At 57.3% G+C, this 20,202-nt stretch overlaps 1 protein-coding gene across 5 annotated transcripts in view; it reads left to right on the forward strand.

Moving 5' to 3' along the window:
- Positions 1-20,202, forward strand: part of COL13A1 (collagen type XIII alpha 1 chain) — a 141,252-nt gene that overhangs the window by 43,853 nt on the left and 77,197 nt on the right. For 4 of the 5 annotated variants that reach the window (XM_062213967.1, XM_062213969.1, XM_062213971.1 and 1 more), the window contains exon 4: positions 18,253-18,279. The exons of the other annotated variant lie outside the window; for it this stretch is intronic. In XM_062213967.1, the coding sequence (XP_062069951.1) occupies positions 18,253-18,279 (27 nt within the window). The remainder of the gene's footprint in view (positions 1-18,252; positions 18,280-20,202) is intronic. 5 annotated transcript variants of the gene reach the window in all.

A 20,202-nucleotide genomic window follows, 5' to 3' on the forward strand; every position in this document is an offset into this window, starting at 1 on the left:
GCGTGGAGTGACCATGCCTCAGAGGCTCTTGTGCCGGCCCCCTCTCCTTCTTTAAGCTTTGACCCCGATACCACCTCCTCAGACGGACTTTTCTCAGCCACCCGAGCTAAAGCACTTTCACAAATTGCAGCCCCTCCACTAAAGGCCTGCGTTTTAACATCTGCACAGCAGCTAACACCGCCTGCATTTGCCTCACTTATTTATTTCTATTTGTTGTTTAGAAGCCACAACTGGAAATAATAAGAATGTAAGAGCTGATGTCGACATGGCACTTGCGATGTGTCAGGCACCCCTTTAAGAGCCTTTCGCTCCCGTCACAACCTGTGAGATAGGCACTGCCTTCTGCCTGTCTTACAGATGAACACACTGACCGCCAGGGTCCATGTGCCCAAGGCCACGTGCCAGGACGCCACCTTTCTTTCCTGTGTCGTCCCAGCATCAAAGCTGAGCAGAGTCAGACACACAGAGAGAGGACTCCGTGAGCAGCCATTGACACTCGGGCTGGCTAAGACCTAGCTGGGCTGGTGTGGACCCCAGACAGCCCCTGGCCCTGCAGCCCCCAGGGAGCCCAAGGCTGGAAGCTGAGCTGGGGGCTAGGAGTGAGGTGGTGCCTGCATGACAAGCACAGCATTCTAGGGAGGAGGGGAGGAGTGCCCTGGCTGGGTGAACTGGCAGACACAACTTCCGGGCAGTGGGTGATGCTACAGCTCAGAGTGGACTCTGCCCCGCAGTGGCTGCGGCCGGGGCTGGGGCTGTGGAGGCCGCACAGCCTGTGTTTATTGTGCTTTCCTGGTGCCTCAGGCAGAGAGAGACCAGAGCTCTGAGACCACCCAGCCTCTTCCTCTGGAGCCTCTCACACGGCCTGCCCTCCCCACCTCCCCACAGGAGCCCTCGCCTCCAGCTGTCCAGCTGCAGGGGGCGTGGGACCCTCTGCAGCCAGCAGTGGGGGGAGATGGCGGCTCTGCACTCCTCACCTGATAACACAGCCTGGTCTCCCTGGGGTGCCCCGCCTCCCCCCAGCATCTTCTCTGGATTAAGAAGCCACGCCAGAGCTCCTGTGGGGAAAGGACATTCCAGGAGGAGGGGAAGCCCCCGGAGCCTGCGCCCCCCTTTGCTGTTCCTGTGCTCATTTCCTGGGGACTTTGCAGCTGTTCCCATCCCCCACCCAACGCACCCGGGCCTTCTGGGTGTGAAATGGTCTTGGACCAAGAGCCTGGGACACAGATCCCACTTCGAGCAAGGCTGCTTTCCTGCTAAGGGACCTGCGGAAGCTTCTTTATCTGCCAGCCCTCAGCTTCCTGCTCCCTGCCGTGGGTCGCAGCAGCCTCCCAGGCCTGCCACACGTTCAGGAGAGCACAGGGCTCTGAGACTCTCGGGTATTGACCTGCGGGAGGCCAGAGCCCGTGCAAAGTGCCATGTTGATGTCCATGACAGCATGGGTATTTGGAGCAGCAGTTAAGACACCTCTTGGGCTGCTCACTTCCCATATGGGAGTGCCTGGGTTCAAGTCCCCAGTCCGCTCCCAGTTGCAGCTTCCTGCTAATGCACACTTGGGGAGGCAGCAGTGATGGCTCCAGCATTTGGGTCCCTGCCACCTCTGTGGGAGACTGGGATTGAATTCCAGCTCCTGGCTTTAGGCTGGCCCAGCCCTGGCTGTGCAGGCATTCGGGAAGTAAACCAGTGGGTGGAAAAGCTCTCTTTCTCTGTCTGCCTATCTGTCTCTCTCTTTCTCTGCCATTGAAAGAAAATGAAAATAAATAGGTAACTTTAAGAAAATAATCTGCCAAAGGGAAAGTGCTAAACGCACAAAAATATTTAGTGCAGCATTGAATATAAAAATGAGGACCTTCGAAATCTGCAACCAACAGATAAGGAAGCCACGGTAAACTGTGCAGCCATTGGAAACCCCGGGGTGGAAGGCTGGAGGTGTGGGACCGTGCTCACTTGTCACATCCATGTTCCATGCACACCGGTCCCCACGGTGGACACGGTGGCACGCATATGGACGGGGCAGAGCTGCAGAGCGGGGAGGTGTATGAGCCGGGGCTGGGGATTAGGGCTTTTCTTTCACAAATCATCCTTTAAGAACTGTTTCAACAATAAATAAAAGAGAAACAAGCAAATAAAAATGTTTAAAGGGCAAAACCAAATGTAAGATCCAAAGGGTGCTCGCTCTTCCCGGCTCCCAGTCACCCAGTGCACACAGGAGGCCACACATGCGGCCCTGCAGCCCGGCCTCCAGCCTGCGCAGTCCCGTGGGTGGGTAGGCGGGGCCTAACTTCTGCCCCTTCTCCCCTCATTGCGCGAGGCCCCTTTGGTTGAAAAGGCAGCAGTTTCTCTCCTTGCCCACTTCCTCAGCTGTGGGTGCTCTTTCCCTACAGCTGTGTTATAGCACTGGCCACGGATGGCCAGTAGATTTGCTCATCGGAACCAGCTCTCCTGGGTTGATTGTAGCTGCCTCAGTACAAGAAACAGCACTGCAGTAGATTAGTTATGTCTGCTGCTGGCCTGGGTAAAGGCATGGTGCTACGTGCCCAAGGTGCATGTCAGAGGTACTTGCTATTACAGAGTGGTCTGGCCCTAAACCCAGAGCTCCAACACGATGAGCTTTTATCCTGGGCCTCCCGGGAGAATCCTGGGTGCTGCACAGCTTTGTCCCGTGTGTGAGGAAGAGGCTCCCAGTGTTTGGCATGAGGAGGATGGACTTGACGGTCTGTGGACCTAAAGGAACCCCCAGCTCCGTCCCTTGTTAGCTGTTTGACCTCAGATCTGTGAAGCCTGGCATTTCTTCTGTAGGTCAGAACACTCACAGGTGAGCTGTGAGGACGAGAAGGAGTGACCAGAAAGCGCTCAGCTGTGGCTGGCACGCGGTAGACGTTACCCGCGTTGGTGCCATTGTCCTGGCCAGGGGTTCAGTGGTGCTACTCGGGTGGGTGCCATGGCAGGAGGCCCCGAGGCTGTGTCCCTCTTCAGGCCCACAAGCCTACAATTACAATTAACCATGGCCTGTGGGCAAATAATCCCTCAATTTGGTGATTAATTGGACAGAGATGAAAAATGATGCCTTCCTGATCATGGTATTAGGAGTTAAAATTGGGGTCGGCACTGTGGTGTAGTGGGTGGGGCTGCTGCCTGCAGTGCTGGCATCCCATATGGGTGCTGGTTCAAGTCTTGGCTGTTCCTGTTCCTGTCCAGCTCTCTGCTATGGCCTGGGAAAGCAGTGGAGGATGGCCCAAGTGCTTGGGCCCCTGCACCCGTGTGGGAGACCCAAAGAAGTTCCTGGCTTTGGATCCTGGTTCCTGACTCAGCTCCAGCTATTGTGGCCATTTGGGGGAGTAAACCAGAAGATGGAAGAACTCTCTCTCTCTCTCTGCCTCTGCCTCTCTGTAACTCTGCCTTTCAAATGAATGGATAAATCTTAAAAAGAGTTAAAAGCTTCCATATTGTAGCCAAGTGTTGCCACTTATCAATTACTAACTACAGCATATATCTTTAACTCTTTAATTTGATGTAGGATTCTTTAAAAAAAAAAAAAAACTAGTTACCCAGGCACAACTGGGTACCTCCCTAACTGTTCCGTATTCTCTGTGGCTGCTCCACATAACCCTGCTTTATCTCCGGGCCTGAGGGAAACCCCAGCTTCTAAGTCACCTGACATCCTGGCGTGGGGCACGTGGGTAGCTTGGCCACAGCTCTGAGCGCCCCTTGCCCAGTGGGAGGGGGCAGGCAGGTACACTTGAAGGCGGCCTAACCGGCCAGCTCCACTCTTGGTCAGCACTGACTCCCAAACACAAGTTCCGTGTCCAAACACAGGACGACCTTGCTCCTCCATAGGTCTTTGGATGAGAAGATAGCAAATGCCCCCTCCCACTCTGTTCCCCAGATGACTCGTTCATGTATTCAATGAGGATCTACCGAGCATCACTGTGGGCCTGGAACACTTCAGGCCTGGAGGCCCCCAGGGGCTGTGCATCATGGATTCACCGCGTGAGCACCAAGTGCAGCTTCCTCACGGCTTCGTGTGGTTTGCAGAATGATTTTTTTTTAATTTGAGAGGTAGAGGGACAGAGTGACAGAGAGAGACACAGATAGAGAGAGAGAGAGAGAGAGAGAGAGAGAGAGAGAACATGCTCCCAAATGCTGATTTCCTCCCCAAATGCCTGCAATGGCCAGCACTGGGCGGGGGCCAAGGCCAGGAGCTGGGACCTCAGTTCAGGTCTCCCACATGGGCAGCAGGGATCCAGGGACTTGAGTCACCACCGCTGCCTCCCAGGATCTGCATCAGCCGGAAGCTGGAGTCAGGAGCAGAGCCAGGAATTGAACCCAGGCCCTCCAGTGTGGGACACAGGCATCCCAAGTGCTAGGCTAAACACCCACTTCTTAGAGTGATTTTTAGGGTTTTCGATGTTCTTAAATGAGTACTAACATTTAGAAACAAGAAGGTTTTGCATAAAATAACTAATTTTTGGCTTTTCTTAAATATTTTCATGCTCTGGCAATGGTGGGTCTGCATCCCCACTTGGCAGTAACTGGTGGCAGCTGAGGGGCAGGAAGTCCACTTCAGGCGCAGAGGCAAGCCCTTAGCACTTTGCCACAGACTCCACCACTCTCTACTGCACCACACCTGTCCCACTCATTTCTGCTACCTACCTGGCTCTTTGTAAGAACTGGAGTTTGCAGTACCTAATTTCCCTCAACTCCTTCTTGAAATAATAACTGAAGATTTAGTGACTGTGCCCATCATAGATCTTACAGTCTAACAGAAAAGACGAGGTAAGAAAACATAGAATTAACATCTGCACATAGAAACAAGAACGATAGTCAATTGGACATTTTGGTACCATGGGGTTGTGGCAAACCAAAGTCAACTGCCTGGGGGAGGTGGCATAGAGCTGCTGTGTGCCCAATGCAACCTTTGCATATCTTTCCATGCCTTTTGGGTGTGGAAGAAAAGGGAGTGTGCCTTGTATAATTGCTGACTTCCTGGGAAGGACCTGGGAGGAGGTGACGGGGGAGGGGACAGGAAGTCACGTCCCTTGGGAAGATATGGCCAGGTCATGTGGGAGGATCTTATTGCTTCTCCCAGATTTAGTCAAGGGTGACAAGTTCAAGTTCAGAGACCTGAGATTCAGATCCTTATCGAAAAGGAAACAAGGGATCCAAGCTAGCAGGGTCTATGGGCGAACCCAGCCATGATTGATTTCCCATTGATGGACAAGGGGCGACATGACAGAGACCCTCTCCCCCTTCCCCGAGCCCACTGCCCCTCTGCCCGGTGCTGGAGGCGGTGCCTGGAAACTGTTGAGCTTGAGAACAATCCTGCCTTCGTCTTGGTCTGCAACACTGGCCTGCAGTCTCCCCCAGCGAGACCTACCTCCAAGATCTCACGCGGGTCTGACCCCAGCCCGGGAGGGTCGGGGCCCAGGGAAGCCAGAAAATGTACTGTTTGTCCAACCATATCTCAGCTCACCTGAGCCCTGACTGCTCTTCCTGGTGTCCAGGATCTCGGGCTCGTCCCAGAGGCTCTGCAGCCGTGTGGTTAGAACAGCAGCCTGCCCGTCACCAGCTGTGCCTCAGTTTCCCCTGTGTAAAATGAGGGTGACTGGTGCCGTCTTACAAGGTTTGCAAGGGTTAAATTTGGTAATAGCTGCAAAGCATTAGGACGGTTGCCTGGTGCCCCGGAAGAGACCCTGAGTCCTAGGCTTCCTTCCGGTTCAGACAGAGGGAAGCACCCTCCGCTGCTGGGGTTGGCCATCGTGACTCCTGACGTCACAGCCGCGGTGTCAGCTGTCGCTCACCGAGTGCTCGCTCCCAGCCGGGAAAGGCCAAAATACTTTGAATTCTCTCGTGTCCTCCAAATCCATCAGAGTAGATATTGTTGTTCCAGAGGGCGCTGGAATTCAGAGAGCTGAAGCAGCTCACCCGTAGGCACACAGCCAGTGCGCAGCACAGCCAGGCTCTGGGGCCGTTTAGATCCAAAGCCCATGCTCTCGTGCATGGTTCTGGACGGGAACCCAGCTCCACCACTTCAAAGTGAGGGAAGAAGAACAAAGCCTTGAAGCTGTGTGTGCACGTGCTGGGCACGGGCCCTCCTTAGATGGGCGGTGTCAGCATGGAGCCAGCACTCCGCCCCCGGGGGGCTCCAGAGAGGACAGGGGTCCGCGGGGGTCCTCAGAGGCACTTGAAAGGAGATTCCCCGACCTCCCCCAGCAGCTCCCGGTCTCCCACGGCCCAGGGCCTGTTGATGCTTGGCCTGCTTTCACAGCTAAGGCAATAAACACAGGGCGAGAGGAGTGCAGCCAATCCCAAACGCTGGCTTGTGTGACCTTGGGCAGCTTACTTAACTCTCTGTGCCACAAGAGCCCCATCTGCAAAATGGGGCAATAACAGGGCTGAACCTGCAATCCATGCCCTGGGGCTGGGGCTGGGGCAGACCCAGGTTCCAGCTGTGTGGCCATGGGCTGCCAGCTTGCCGTCTCTGTGCCTCAGTGTCTCCATCTGTTATACGCCGGGCGGGGGTCTTGTGGGACGGCCGTGAGGAGTGAACAGGGTGGCATGGGAGGGGCTTGGTGGCTGTCGGAGGTTAGCGAGCAGCAGGACAAGCCCACATGTAGATTCTGAAGACAGGAAAGACACAGCACGAAGCTGCAGTCTCTCCTGCGCCCCTGAGGGTGACCCGTCTGGTGCTGGCCTGCCCAGGGTGTGACCCTCGCCCCCCGCTCCAGCAGTGACCTGGCAGGGTCATCAGCTGACGTCTGAACTTGCTGCACAGCGCCTGCCTGGGAACAGCGGGTACAGAGGCGGGATCCGGGGACAGGAAGAAGCCCTGGGACAGAGTGTGGTGCCCGAGGCCTGTCCTCCCAAGGGGACCGTGTGACACCCTCATGGCAGGAAGCAGACCCTGGCTCAGGGCCCAAGGCTGGGGCTGGCGGTCGGGGGTCTTGTTAAGACCCCTCACCCCTCGCTGGCCACTGGCCCAGGTCCCCAGCAGGGCAGCTGCCCAGGGGGCTGAAGCCAGAGGAGGAGGAGACACTGCCGGGAGTTTTCTCGAAGGTTCAGGACTGTGCTTTCCCTCTCTAGACTCAATGCCTCTCTCAGAAAATGCAGCAGTGACTCCCACTCCTGCTTCCCAGCGTGATTCTGTGTTCAAACAAGCAGAGGTAAACCAGGTGTCAGCGGGAGGGGCCCAGTCCAGCCACACTGCGCCCCAGGCAAAAGCCTGCTTAGGAGTGGGGACTAGTGTGGGTGGCCCAAGAGGGGTCAGCACCACTCCAGGCCAGCAAACCCTGGTGTAGCCTGGACAGAAGACAGGGTCAGGGACTGGAACTGAGAGCAAGCAGTGTGGGGTCCAGAGTAGTATGGGGTGCCCGGGCTCGGTCCGAGAGGCCTGCTGGGAGCAGCAGGTGGGGTGCCCAGCAGATGGGCCCTGCTCTAGGGAGCAATTGCAGGGGGCGAGGGGACCCGATGGGGTGGGGGCATCTCCTGAGCTGGAAAGGAATCCCCTGGGGCTGGGGCAGTATCTGACTTCTGCAGCGTCTGGCACAGTACCCTCACGGCTGGTCTCGAGCAGGCGTTTGTGGTACCTCCCATGGGGGTACATCCCAGTGGGTGCCTGAACCCTTGGGTGGTACTGAACCTGCACACATTGGTTTTTTTTCCCCATACACACATACTTATGAGAAAGCTTAACCCATAAATTAGGCACAGTAAGAGGTGAACAATAATAAAACGCAACATTTCTAGCAAGAGACTGGAATGAATTGCTCACATCGCTCCTCTCACACTTTGGGGCCATTATTAAGTGGAATGGAGGTTCTGGGAGCACAAGCACCCAGTACTGGGGCAGGCAATCAAGGCAGGCGTGGGTGAGTGGTGGGCAGGCAGCGTAGAGAGCGTGGATAGCCCGCGCAGAGGCACCGGCCGGGCGGAGCAGAAAACCACAGGACTCACGGTGGTGCTTAATGTGAAACTGATGGATTCTTTACTTCTGGAATTTTCCACTTAGCATTTTCAGACCTTGATTGCCTGCAGGTAACTGGAGCTGCAGAGTTTGGAACCACGGACAAGGGGCATGCAGGGGACGCAGGTCCCATGTGCAGGGGAACGGCTTCCTACCCCTCCCAAAGCTGTGCTCGGCTTTGCTCTCAACGCCCTGTCCTCTGCTAAAGGCTGAGAAAGCTCCCCCAGGATCCCAGCCCTGGCTGCTTCGTCCTCAGCCTTCTTCGCCATTCCTTCTCTGCGTTCTCCCAGGGTTGCAGCTGGAGGGGGGGGGTGGTTTGCAAAGGACACATGGGGGTCCTGGAGTGAGTTGAGGTCCAAACTGCTGGGGACTGGGTGTTGACTCTCATGCCCTGGGCAGGGCCCTACAGATGGGTCCCCCATGCTGATGTGGTCCTTCCCACCTGTGGCCATTTCCAAAGGCCTTGGGGGTCTTATGGGGGATCTGGGGTGGTCAGAACTGCAGTGACGGCAGTGGGACCCCTGTCTCTCATGTCCTCACTGTGCACTTTCCCCCTTGGGCTGTTCCAGCCAATCCTCCCTAGAGCCTTCTTTGCCTGGGCTTTGACCCTCACTCTCTGCTGCCAGGTCTGGGGTTGTGCCCTGAAGAATGGGCAGAGGCTGGACAAAATCAGGCATCTGTTGAAATGGAGGAAGGGGGAATGGCTGTTGGGGCAGTGATTGGGGGAGCCTGCTACCAGGCACACCCTCTGTGTCTGAGCCTCGCCCCAGGCCCTGGCCCGGGCATAAGGCAAACAAACAGGAAGCAGGGAGACCTCCAGACTGCAGGGGGGTTTGCCAAGGAGCCCCTGGAGCTAGACTAAGGGCCCTCCTAACGGGACGGCCACCTCTATGGAGTCTGCATGTGGCTGTAGGGGTGGCAGCGGCACGGCCGTGGCTCTGGGACCAATGGAGACCACCTGGGGGCCTCCTGGGCCCAGGACATGAACGGAGCTGGAGGATCTTGCTGGCTGTGCACCCTCCCTGCTCACACCTCCCAGCCTCTATGCCGGCCTTGCAGTTGCTGGGGCCTCATCTGCTGTGAGGTGTGTCTGGGCACCCAGCCTGTCCAGCTCCGACTTTGCTGGCTCCACCCCCACCAAACCTAGCTCAGCCCCACCTGATAAGTCAGAGAAGGGCCCTCATGCCTCCCCCTCTTCCTTCCCCTGTGTCCCACCCCCAGATGGCTCTAGTTCCAAGATGAGTAATAGATTCCCTCTCATGTGCCAGTTCCTGCTGATGGATGGTGGTTGTGTTGGAAAGACTTGTGAAGCCTTGTCTGGCTCATTGAGGAAAAAAGTAGCTGTGATTGATTAGCGATGTCTGCCATGAGTCCAGGAGTTGGGAGTGTGGGAGTGTGTGTCCTCCATCAACCTGAGTTGGAAAGGTTCTGCAGTGTCTTGTGGCTAAATGATAGCATCTTTGTCCAGGTCTGAGCTTTGTAGTTTCTGCCGGGTTCTAGGGTGTGAATACTCCCACTACGGCCAGTGTGAAGGCACCAAGTTAGGAAGAGACGTGTGGGACGTAAAACCTCCTGCCACCTGCCCAAGCTCTACCAGTGGTGGGCTGTTCTGGGAAGAGCACCCTGGACTAAGATTCAGGATCACTTGCTAACCAGCCGTAGGCAATTAGTTCCCTTTTCCAAGCCTCAGTTTTCTCATCCATAAATTGGGAGTTGGGTTGTGGTGAGCTATGATATGAGGAAGTGCTTGGTCAGTCACCAAGCACAGTTTGTCAGACACACTCCCCATGCTTCAAATCCAGCTGTTCTGCCCCAGAAACCCTCCCTCCCCTAGAGTCAGGCTTTGGCTGTGGGGCTGGAAGAGAGAGGGCTCGCTGGTTGTCCGATGTCGGTCTCATAGAATGAGACTGCCTCGAAGCTCACGCAGCCCAGCCATCACGAGGCTCCTTGCCTGTCCTCCTTCCCCCTCATTGAACCTGAGCTTGTCCTCTTATTTCTCCACGTGTGCTTCATGAGTCAGGCGTGTTCCTGCTGTGGCATCAGGCAGACCTGGATTCCAGGAGCTCTGTGACCTTGAACACAAACCTTAAATCCTCTGCATCTTGGCTTTTCCATCTACAGCGTGGGGACAGAAGCCCTGTGGCTCCTTCCCTGGGTCCCTGGGCAGCCTGAATGAAACACGTGCTCACACAGGAAGAAACAAGGACACACCCACGCCCTGGGTGGGCGGGAGGGCAGGCCCAACCATCGAAGAGCGGGATTCCAAAAGTTGGCAGAGCACAGGTCAGGAGTGGCCGGGGCTTCGGCAGTGAGCAGGTGGGAGCTGGTAGAGCTGAGGGTAGTGTCCTGTTAGGGCAGGGCATCTCGTCCCCCATGCCGCTGATCCTCAGTGCAGATCTAAGTCTTTGCTGAAGGGGCTCTGCGCCCTGCATGGGGCGCAGCAGCCATGGCCTGTCCCCACTGGAAACTGGTAGCGACCTCATAGTTATGATGATCAAAAATGCCTCCAGGCATCAACCCCTGTATCCTGGGGGAAGGGGGTGCGAAATCGCCCCCCGGTTGAGAACCCCTGCTCTGGCAGGCAGAGTGTGGCCAGGCCTGGTAGCCACCCAAGGCCCAAGGGGAGCTGGGATACAGAGCATCTGTCCTGGCAAAGACGGGGTGCAGGGGCGGGCACGTGGCAGAGCCAAGTGACAGGTGGCCAGCTGCAGGCAGCCAGGCAGCCAGGCAGCAGGAGGTGGGGCTGGGACCCCAGCTGCCAGGACCCAGCCACCAGCCATCAAGCAGGGTTAGAACCAGCTCAAATGACGTGGAGTCGGGAGCACCTGTGGCTCTTTACACCCCTGCCCCGGACCAGCGCTGGGCCCCGAGGCTGGGAGGTGGGCTGAGCCCATGGGGACAGGGCTGCCCGCCCCCACCCCACAGGACTTTCCTGTCCTCCAGCCTGGAGAGCAGAGGCTTCAATGTCAGATAGCCTGGGTTCAAATCCAGGCTCTAGCATATGGAAATAAAACCTGAAAGCTAAAATTCAAAAGGGAAAAAAAAATTTAAACCAAGCTTTGCTACTTGGGATCAGGCAGGTCCCCTGGGGCAGGTTGCTTCCTCTAAGCCACAGGCTGCATGTCTGAAGTGGGAATGACAGCCCGGCCTCCCGCGATTGCCATGCTTAGCATCGTGCCCGCCGCATGCGCGGTGCTCAGCCCGTGCTGCGAAGGAAGGGAGGATCCTCCCGTGGCAGACTCCTCTCCCCTCGCCCTCAGATCCTCACTTTGGCTTCAGTTCTCTTCTCTGGAAGTTCTCCAGCTTTCTCACGGAGGAGACTGTGGGCTTCTCAGCAGGAAATCAATTATTCGTCTCCGTGTCCCCAGAGCTTGGGCTGGCAGGTGCTTACAGAATGAGCTCTTCCTTCCTCCGAGGGCAACGGCCTGCCTCGTTTGTCTTTCCAGCGCAGTGACTGACACTTCGTGGGCGTTGCTTCAATGGTTTTTGAATGAGCGACTGAGCCAAATAATGGTACAAAGAAAGAGCCCACCCAGAACGCTACCCCGGGATTCTTCGCAGGGTCCCTTCCTGTCCCTGTCTGTTTGGAGGAGTGGGCCAGGCCATGGGGAGGAGCAACAGGAAGGCTCGGGCAGGATGTCCCCACACCCGGTGGCTGCTGCTGCTGCAGCCAGCCCCTCTCCTGGTGGCCGCACTGCAGCACCATCATCTCAACTCTCCCTGCTGCCAGGCAGCAGGTGCATGGGTGGGTGGGGAGGGTGTGTTTGCTCCTGATGTGGCCATGTGGGTCACACCCCAGCAGGACCAGCTACACAATAGATGGTGTGGCTTGTTAGGAAGGCAGGAGATTGGGTTCAGGTCCCACTGGTGCTGTGACCCTGGGTGGTCACTGACATCCCTGGGCCTCTCTCTGCCTCTCTGTACAATGGGGATCAGACAGTGCCTTGGGGTGACTGTGTCCTTTGGTGCCTTCACACAGTGAAGGGTCAGTCAGTGACCATGTTACTAAAAGTGGCCCATGCTTCGTCAGTGACACTGAGTCACAGGTTGTACAAAGCCACGGGGCTCCCGCCGCACCCAGCGTTGGGTGAAGCCAAGGCCCTCCTGCTGCAGACATGTTTGTCTGCTAATGGCTGGCATGGGTGGGACAGAGGCTGCATTTCCCAAGGGGCCTAAAGGTGTGGCAGGGCCCCCATGAGGATGGGTACTGACAAGGGGCAGGGGTGGAGATCATGGTGGAGGAAGTGTCATTTTGTAAGCCCTCCCCACCCCCCCACCCCCGTCTCCTGACAAGCCAGGGCGTGTCCCATTTCTGAAGTCCCTGAGAGTATGGGACTGTGGCAGCTGGGAAGGGCCAGGCCAAGCCAATTTCCCTTGCATTGACAAAGGAGCTATAAGGGAGGGTGGTGGTGGTGGGTGTAGACGGGAGCAGGGCAGGACAGGTGTCCTAGGCAGAAATTTGGAAAGGACTTGCGTCTGCAGGTATGGGGGTGGGGGTGGGGGTGAAAGTCACAGAGAGGCGCTGCGCAGAAGGGGCCAGGAGCTCTGCCAGCACCTGGCTGCATGGCCAAGGGGTACCAGTGCCTGGCTGCATGGCCTTGGGGTACCAGCCCCTGGCTACATGGCCTTGGGGTACCAGCGCCTGGCTGCATGGCCTTGGAGGAGTCACTCACCCTTTCTCCTCTGTAAGCTGGGGTGACGCTACCTGCTGTGCAATGGCAAACACTTAGCATCACGTCAGGCACCTAGCGATGACCACAGAGGTGTGTGCACTGGTGATGGTGGTGGTGGTGGTGGTGACAGTGATGGAAAAACCCTTGGCATCGTCACGAGAGTCTCTCTCACTCCAGGGAACCCAGCCATCTGCATTCCCTGAGGGCTGAGTCCCACGCAGCTCCCCCATGACACCTGGCGATACCTGTGCAGCGAGGCTGCCCGAGCTGCAGCCTATGTCCTCTGAGATGCCCCAGAGCCCAGCCTGACTCAGGCCCTCTGCCCTCCATGTGACGGCTCCATCCACAGGCTGCTGTGGTCACCAGCCTGCTTCTCGTGCTGAGGCTGCGCCCCACAGCTGGCCGGCTCAGCCCCTCTGGCAGGCTGAACTCGGGGGATATTTTCAGATTCTCGGTGACATTCCCCTGCCCCTCAGCTTAATCGAGCCCAGATGCCTCCCTCCCCTTCTGTGTTCCTGCTCTGAGGTCTGGAACCCTGAGTGTCGGCCCGCCTGGGGCATGCTCTCCCAGCCACTGCAGCTCTCAACTTTTGTTTGCTTGTTTTTAATTCAAAACATTGTGTTCCCCTTCACATGCTGACTTGACAGCGGCCAGCGGGAGTCAGGCTGTTGCCTCCTGGGTGGGGACCAGGACGGAGAAGCAGGCAGGTGAAGGAGGGGTGAAGGCAGTGGCTTGGGGAATGCAAGCTGCGAGGGAGACCCAAGGAGTCATTATTGGCCGCTCATAAAAGCAGCAGCTGAGGTCCAGTGGCCAGGTCACCAGGGCCTGGGCAGGTGCACCGTGGGGCCCAGCGAGGACTTCTGGTTCCCTCTCTCCGTGAGCTTCTCCGTCCTCCCTCCCTGTCTCCCTCTTCCTCAGAACACTTGAATTTGCAATTCTCTGTCTCTTGTCAGTAAGGAGATAGCGCTGCTACTGAGGCCTGGGGGAGGTGGGAGGGCGGGCGTGGTGACCAGCAGGCGTGGGCAGCAGACCCAGGGGGATAGAGGGCCTGATTCACGGCCCGGCAGAAACCAGGGCAGCCCGATAGACATCGGCCTCCCTCCGCCGCTCTCCCAGCCACTGTGTCCCGTCAGAAGCAGGTGGGGGCTGGGAGGCAGCGAACCATCTTCATCTCTGGACCTTGCTCGTGCCTGTGCCCATGTGTGCACAGCAGCCTGGAGCATGGGTTTGCGCAGGTTTTGTGCAGTGAGAAGCTGAGGCCTGGGGACCATGGCTGGGTCTCCGGCAGGCTCTGGATTTCTCATCCAATCCTGAAAATATGGAGATGAAATAAAGGGGGAAGAGATTATGCTGGTGAAAGTGGGCCAGGAAAATACAAACTTCGAGGACCAGATGCAAACCCCTGCGCTGAAGAATTCTTGGACGCTGCTGCTCTCTCCGCCACTCCCCTCACAGTGACACTGACTCCGGCATTCTCTCTCTCTCTCCCTCTCCCTCCTCTCTCTTTCAGGACCTCCTGTAAGTACTCAGGACGCAGCCCGGTCTCATGCATCTGGAAGGCCTGTGTCGTCTGCGGGTAACGGGTCGGGTGCTGACAGTGCAGGCTGCTCCAGATAGTCACACAGGGAAGGGGGCCGCTGTGAGCATCCCACCCACTCAGCACTCCCAGGACAAAGCAGGCCCCAGGTTACAGTCAGAAGGGCTGACTTGTCCCCTTGCTATCCTAGCAAATGCCCCCCCCCCCCACAAGAAGCATCTGGAACCGGGTATGAGACAGAACAGGTATGAGTTCACCTGTCCTTGGCTCCACTTCTTGAAAGTCCTCCATCCTGTCAGGAAAATAGGTCAGGGGGCAGCTCCAGGGGCAGTTGTCTGCACCCCGACGTGGTGGCTCCATTGCAGCCAAGTCACTCGGGCAGGTGCTGGTGGAGGTGGCTGTCAATCGGGCAGAGTGGCGTCAGCCAGTTAGACTGGGGGACAGCATGGAGATCCCAGGCTGCAGGTCACCGTTCTTCCCTGGCGTCACTCCCAGCACAGGGTGGCTTCCAAAGAACCTGAGAGGAGCTCAAGGAGCCGCCTCCCCTAAGTAAGGCATCCAGGAGGGGAGCACGCGCTCTTGCGGCCAGCATTTGATATCCCCACAGAAGCCCCAGGGGCCCTGGGGACCGGAGCTGAAAGGACCCAGCCCGCATCAGATCTTTCCCAAGGTCCCTGGAATCACAGGCATGGTCCCTTCTTCAGAGAAGCCACGCCCATAGCTCTCTGCTCCTGTCCAGCTTTGAACCAGACCCGTGTGCGCCTGGCCAGGCCCTTGCACACAGCCGAGGAACCCTCAGGGCCTCCCGACCGAACAGGGAGAATCCTGTCGGAGAGATGGATCGTAGTGAGCTGGGGATGTCAGCTCAGTTCCTGCCATCCGTCTTCCAGAGTACACTGCCACACGAACTTTGACAGCCACCTGCTGGGAACGGAGAGGGGCTGCTTGTCCCCCACCCAACCCTGGGGTCCCCTCCACGCAGTCCCCAGGGCTCACCATAGCAGTGGTGGCTCTGGGTCTTTGCCCGACTCAAGGATCCTTCTGAGAGCTCTGCCGGCCTGTCCCCTGGGCTGTCCCCAGCCAGAGAGGCGCTGCCACTCACCTGAGCAGGCTGCAGGGAAGGGGAAAGTGGGGACAGGGACTGAGTCCCACAGTCTCATCCACCTGGCCACCAACTGAGCCATGGGGACGGGAGAGGCCAGCTGGGGTCCCCACGTTCAGAGGCCAAAGCCGAGATCTCTGGAGTTTGGCCCGGTGCTGGCTGAAACCCAAGGCAGGAGAAGGAGGGAACAGGAAGCTGGCCAAGGTGGGAATCACCTCCTCAGCCCCATCCTCCCTGCTTCCTGCAGAGAATACCAGTGGCCTGTGGTCAGGGCCAGCCAGAGTCCCGTCCACTGCCCTCTGCGTGTATCTGGGGGCTGGCTCTGTCCTCCGGTGCAGACACAGGTTCTTGCTGGCACAAGGCCGGCCAGCACCTGGACAACAAACCCTGGGGGAGGCACTGAAGCTGCAGCAGGAACCATTTAAGTGGAAGCAGATTTGTGGCCGGCACTGCCCTGCTCCTGGTGCCCATGGCAGACATTGCTAATCAATTAGGAAGTTTTTCCGCATAATCCATTAGTCACTCTCAATCCACCAGAGCTAGCAGTGCTCAAGCTGACATCTATGGGCCTTCCCTGGCTTACATTTAAAGGAGAATTTCTTAATCCTGGGAGCTGGGAGGCCAAACCAGGCCACCCAGGGGAGAAGGGATGTCTCCTTCTGCAGAGCAATACAAGGAAATATTCAGTGTCAGATGCCAGGCCCGGCTGGATCTCCTTGCTGAGACACTGGCTGGCACGTACTTGGTGCCAGGCCCTGTTAGGTTTCAACATGGCCCAATAGTGGAGTGACAGTGAGCACAGGCCCTGGGGCCAGATTGCCTGCTTCCCGAGCTTGGCACGGCCACTTCTAGCTGGCTGACCTCGGCAAGTGACTTAACCTGCCCGTACCTGAGTTTCCTAAACTGTACCACGGAGAGTGACAGACAGCATCTCCCTCAGGTGATGTCGGGAGGGATGTATGTATTTGTATGTATTATGTATATGTATGTATCAGTTCACCTTGGGCTTCCCTAGATGACCCCAAAAGGTTCTTATAAGAGCTTTTTAAGGAGGAAACTATTATTCTGAATTGTTATCAGTTTATGATTTTGCCTGTTTCTAGCCCATCTCATTGCAAGCAGCATGTCGCTAAGGAACGGGGGGAGGGTCTGGGGCACGGAGAGCAGGGGTGGGAGATGCTGAGCACAGCCGTGACGTCCCCTGCGCGAGAGCCGCGGACTTGGCTCTCAGCTTTCTGGTGGGCAGAGCAGGAGGGAGGCAGAGCTCTTGCAAGGGGCAGGCTGCGGCAAGGGAGGCAAGCAGCTGACACGTGGGTGGTTACCGGGCCCCGTAGCACCTCCTTGTCAGAGTGGTTCAAGGGGCATCGTAAGGCGCTGGGAGCAGTGAGCAAACGGCCCCTCTGTTCCTGCGAGCAGCTGTGTGGGCCTGAAACTCCACCCCGGCCCCTTCCCCTCCCGCAGAGGGGAGGGCCTTCCGCAGCCTGTAGCTGGGCTCCTTCCCTGGTGTAGGTAGCTGGGCTGAGAGGTGCGAGCAAAAGGACCAGGGCTCAGCACGGAGGCTGTGCCTTCAGAAGGGCTGCACGGCCCCTAGGCTGTCCTGGGGAGGTGGGGGGGGGGGGCGGTGCTGGGGCTGGGCAGGCAGGCGACTGCGCTCCCACGTGCATCCGTGTGTGAGCGTGGACTCGGCCCTGAGCTCAGCACTCCTCCAGGCCCTCCGGGAGCCTGCCTGGGAAGCTCACGCTACAGGGCAGAGTGGGCCGGTAAGTTTGCTTCAGCAGCCCTGCAGGGGAAGGCCTTGTCTCCTGGCAGACAGTCTGCGGCCCACTCTCTGTCCTGCCTTTGGTCTCCAAGAACAGTGTGCCTGGTGGGCGAGGAGCCGTATGAGATGCTGAGGCCACCTTCCTGAATCTCCGCTGCCATCCTCGGCTCTTTAGTAATCCTGGTGCTGCTCTAGCACTTGCTAGACTAATGCTAGGAGATGAGTCACGATTGTCCTCCCTGTCAAACTAGGGAAACTGAGGCACAGAGCGCCCCCCCACCACCACCACCACTTGCTCAGACAGCCACATAAGAGATGGCAGAGCCAAGAATTGGGCACAAATGGGCCCCAGCGCCTGTGACCCTGACAGATGGCACTGTCCCACTCACCATGATGGCTCCACCGCCCTGGACCCCAGGTCCTAAGGCTCTCCCTGGGGATCTCCTCCCATTTTGCAAGGGGCCCTATGATGTCCCAGGAGGCAGCTGTTAGGGCCCTTGCTCCACCAGCCCCTGTACCAGAGCCGTCTTGGGCTTGGCTTGGGCCCTGAGCACCCCCTGTGATATTGCGATGGTAAGAACTATTAGACTTAGGAGCAGATTCTGTTGAGTCGTGTCCTCTTTCCAATCCAGTTTCAGACACATTGCATGGAGTGTTCTGTCAATGCCCAGAACCAGGCTCAGCAGGAGCCCTGGGTTACAAATAAAGGATTTGAGAAAGACACTGTGGTCAGGGGAAACCGGTGCTCTCAGATGGGGGCAGGAACGTCCCAGTGTGTGATGAAGCCCTGCACCTGGCTTCCCCTGGGTAGTGGACGGGGAAGACCCTGACTTTCCCCACCCCCAGCCCTTTCCTACAGCGCCAGCACACTCGAGTGGGCCAGAATCTTGCACTGGGCGAGGCAGGGACTCGGAGGGCGCGCTGGCGAGATCACAGGCCTGGGTGAGGTTTGAGTCATAAGAGGCGTCATTCTTGTCTGGTCCGTGGACCTGGCAGGGAGGAGAGCCATGCTAACTGGCTTTCTTTAACACTAGAACTGGAAGGAAGCTTAGTGGTCAAAACCCCCCCGCCCCCCCCCCACCTTTATTCATAAACTACCAGAGGCTCTCCTAGCACAGGTCACTTACCAGGGCCACCCAGCTGGCGGGGGCAGTACTGAGCAGGTGGGTGCGGTAACAATCCTGACCTACGTAAATGTCGCTCTGTCACCCTTTCTTCCAGGGTCCCGCTGGCAGGCCTGGACTCCCGGTAAGTAATTTGCGTTTTTTTCTCACCTTTGCATCTCTCTCTCTTGTGTGTTGTTTCCCAGCCTGAGGACTGACTGGGGTGGGGGACGGGGTACCTATGAGACCATCCCTCCAAGCGTCTCTAAGTCTCTAATCTGTAGCTCAGAATGCAGCCCACTCTCAGCTCCTCCCCCTCTGAGACCTGGGGGGGGGGGGGCAACTCCAGCCTGCAGCTGCAGGTGCGGGGCCCAGGCACGTGGCTCACAGCACACAGACCCTTGCGGTGCTGGCAGTAAAGCTGGGGAGGGGGACAGCGGGGCTGGCAACCCCCTGGCTCACTGCAGACTACCTTCTCCCATGGCCTCAGCAAAAGAGTGGACTCAAAGCCTTTGTTTTCCCCCTTGACCATTTCCAAATTCCAGAGAAGGTATCTTGGGCGGACTTTAGGACAAAAGTAGAAGTAATATAAATATAAAACTTTACTAGGTGCCTGGCACTAGGCGAATCATTCCTTATACATTTGATTTGCTCAACAACTCAGTACAACAGGTGTTATACCCATTCTGTAGATGAGAAAACTGAGACTCAGATGAGACTGACAACACTTTGGTTGTAAACCTGCTGGCACCCACCCTCCTGTGTCTTGAAGTCGTGCTCGATATTGAGAACCACGTGCAAAGGCTCCATGGGCAGTTGCTCCGTGGAGTTTACCAGGGGCAGAGAGGAGCTAAGTCCCGGATGAGGGTTGTGTGGGTGCTTGATGCTGTAGCCAGTCAGAGGGCAGAGGTGGGGCATGGAGGGGGACCCGGGGCTGGCACCTGCTGCCTTGCTACTTCCCTCAGATTCCAGAATTTTCAGTGCATTCCTCTCACCCAGTCATACCCTTTGAGACGTGAATTATTCTGTAGCCCTTTGACGGCTCCAACAGCTTCTAGAAGTTGGGCCGTCTCTGTCTGTCTTAATGAAATGCATGTGGGAGAGGGCTCAGCCTTGAAAATGGGCACCCGCCCAGCAAGGAGGAGTCTGGGGCAACCAGGTTCCATGAAATCCAAGGAGGGGAGCAGTCAGATGACCGAGGCGGCCGTGGGCAGCCTGTGTGTGTTTTCTTACAACACCCACCTTTAAAAGGCATTCCGGGGGCAATCACAGAGCAGGGGCCCTGTGCATATTTTCCAGTCTCTGGCCATGCGGTGCCTGTCCCTAACCCAAGCACTTTTATGGCCAGGACTGCAAAGAACATTAGCTTTTCCAAAGAAATGAAAAAGAAACAGAAACACACATCCTGAAATATCATTCACAAGCCCAAGAGTGGATGGACTGTGGGGATGTCACAGCCGACTCCATGCACGGCCTGGGGCTCACAGCAGGCAGAAGCCAGCTTGGGTCCCTGGGTCACTGGTCCTGTTGATGCTGAAGAGTCCTGGGAGTGACCCCTGAACAGCTTTGTGGACGCCAGCTGCTGGTTGTGGGATAGGAAAGGTGTGACATTCAGGCAGGCTGATGTCATCCGTGTGCAGTGACCGTTCGGGGCCCAGCGCTGGCAGAGGCTGCTTCCCCCACGCCTGCCACGTGCCAGGCCCTGGGCATAGCCCCTCCAAGGCGTCATCTCCTAGGGTCCTCTCGGCAGCTCCCCGAGACAGGTTTCCCTTGTGCCTCTGTGGGGCCGGCAGGTGCAGTGCCCCCAGGAACTCCCACGTTTCTCACCGCAGAGCCCAGTTCTCTGCCTAAGGGACCACATAAACCCCATCCCATTCCCTGCACCTCTCCCAGGCCCCACCCCAGATTTTATGATGTCTGCATGCGAATGATTGCAAAAAAATGTTTTCTACCAAAAGAGGGAGGAACAAAACTTAATAAGCAGATGTCCAGCGTGAGAAGATGTAACCCTGGCTACAAAACAAAGCTTGCCTGCGGGCCTCTGGAGCCAGTGATGCAGCAGAGTGCA

The sequence above is a fragment of the Lepus europaeus genome, chromosome 17 (assembly GCF_033115175.1).
Source record: "Lepus europaeus isolate LE1 chromosome 17, mLepTim1.pri, whole genome shotgun sequence".
NCBI classification, from domain to species: Eukaryota; Metazoa; Chordata; class Mammalia; order Lagomorpha; family Leporidae; genus Lepus; species Lepus europaeus.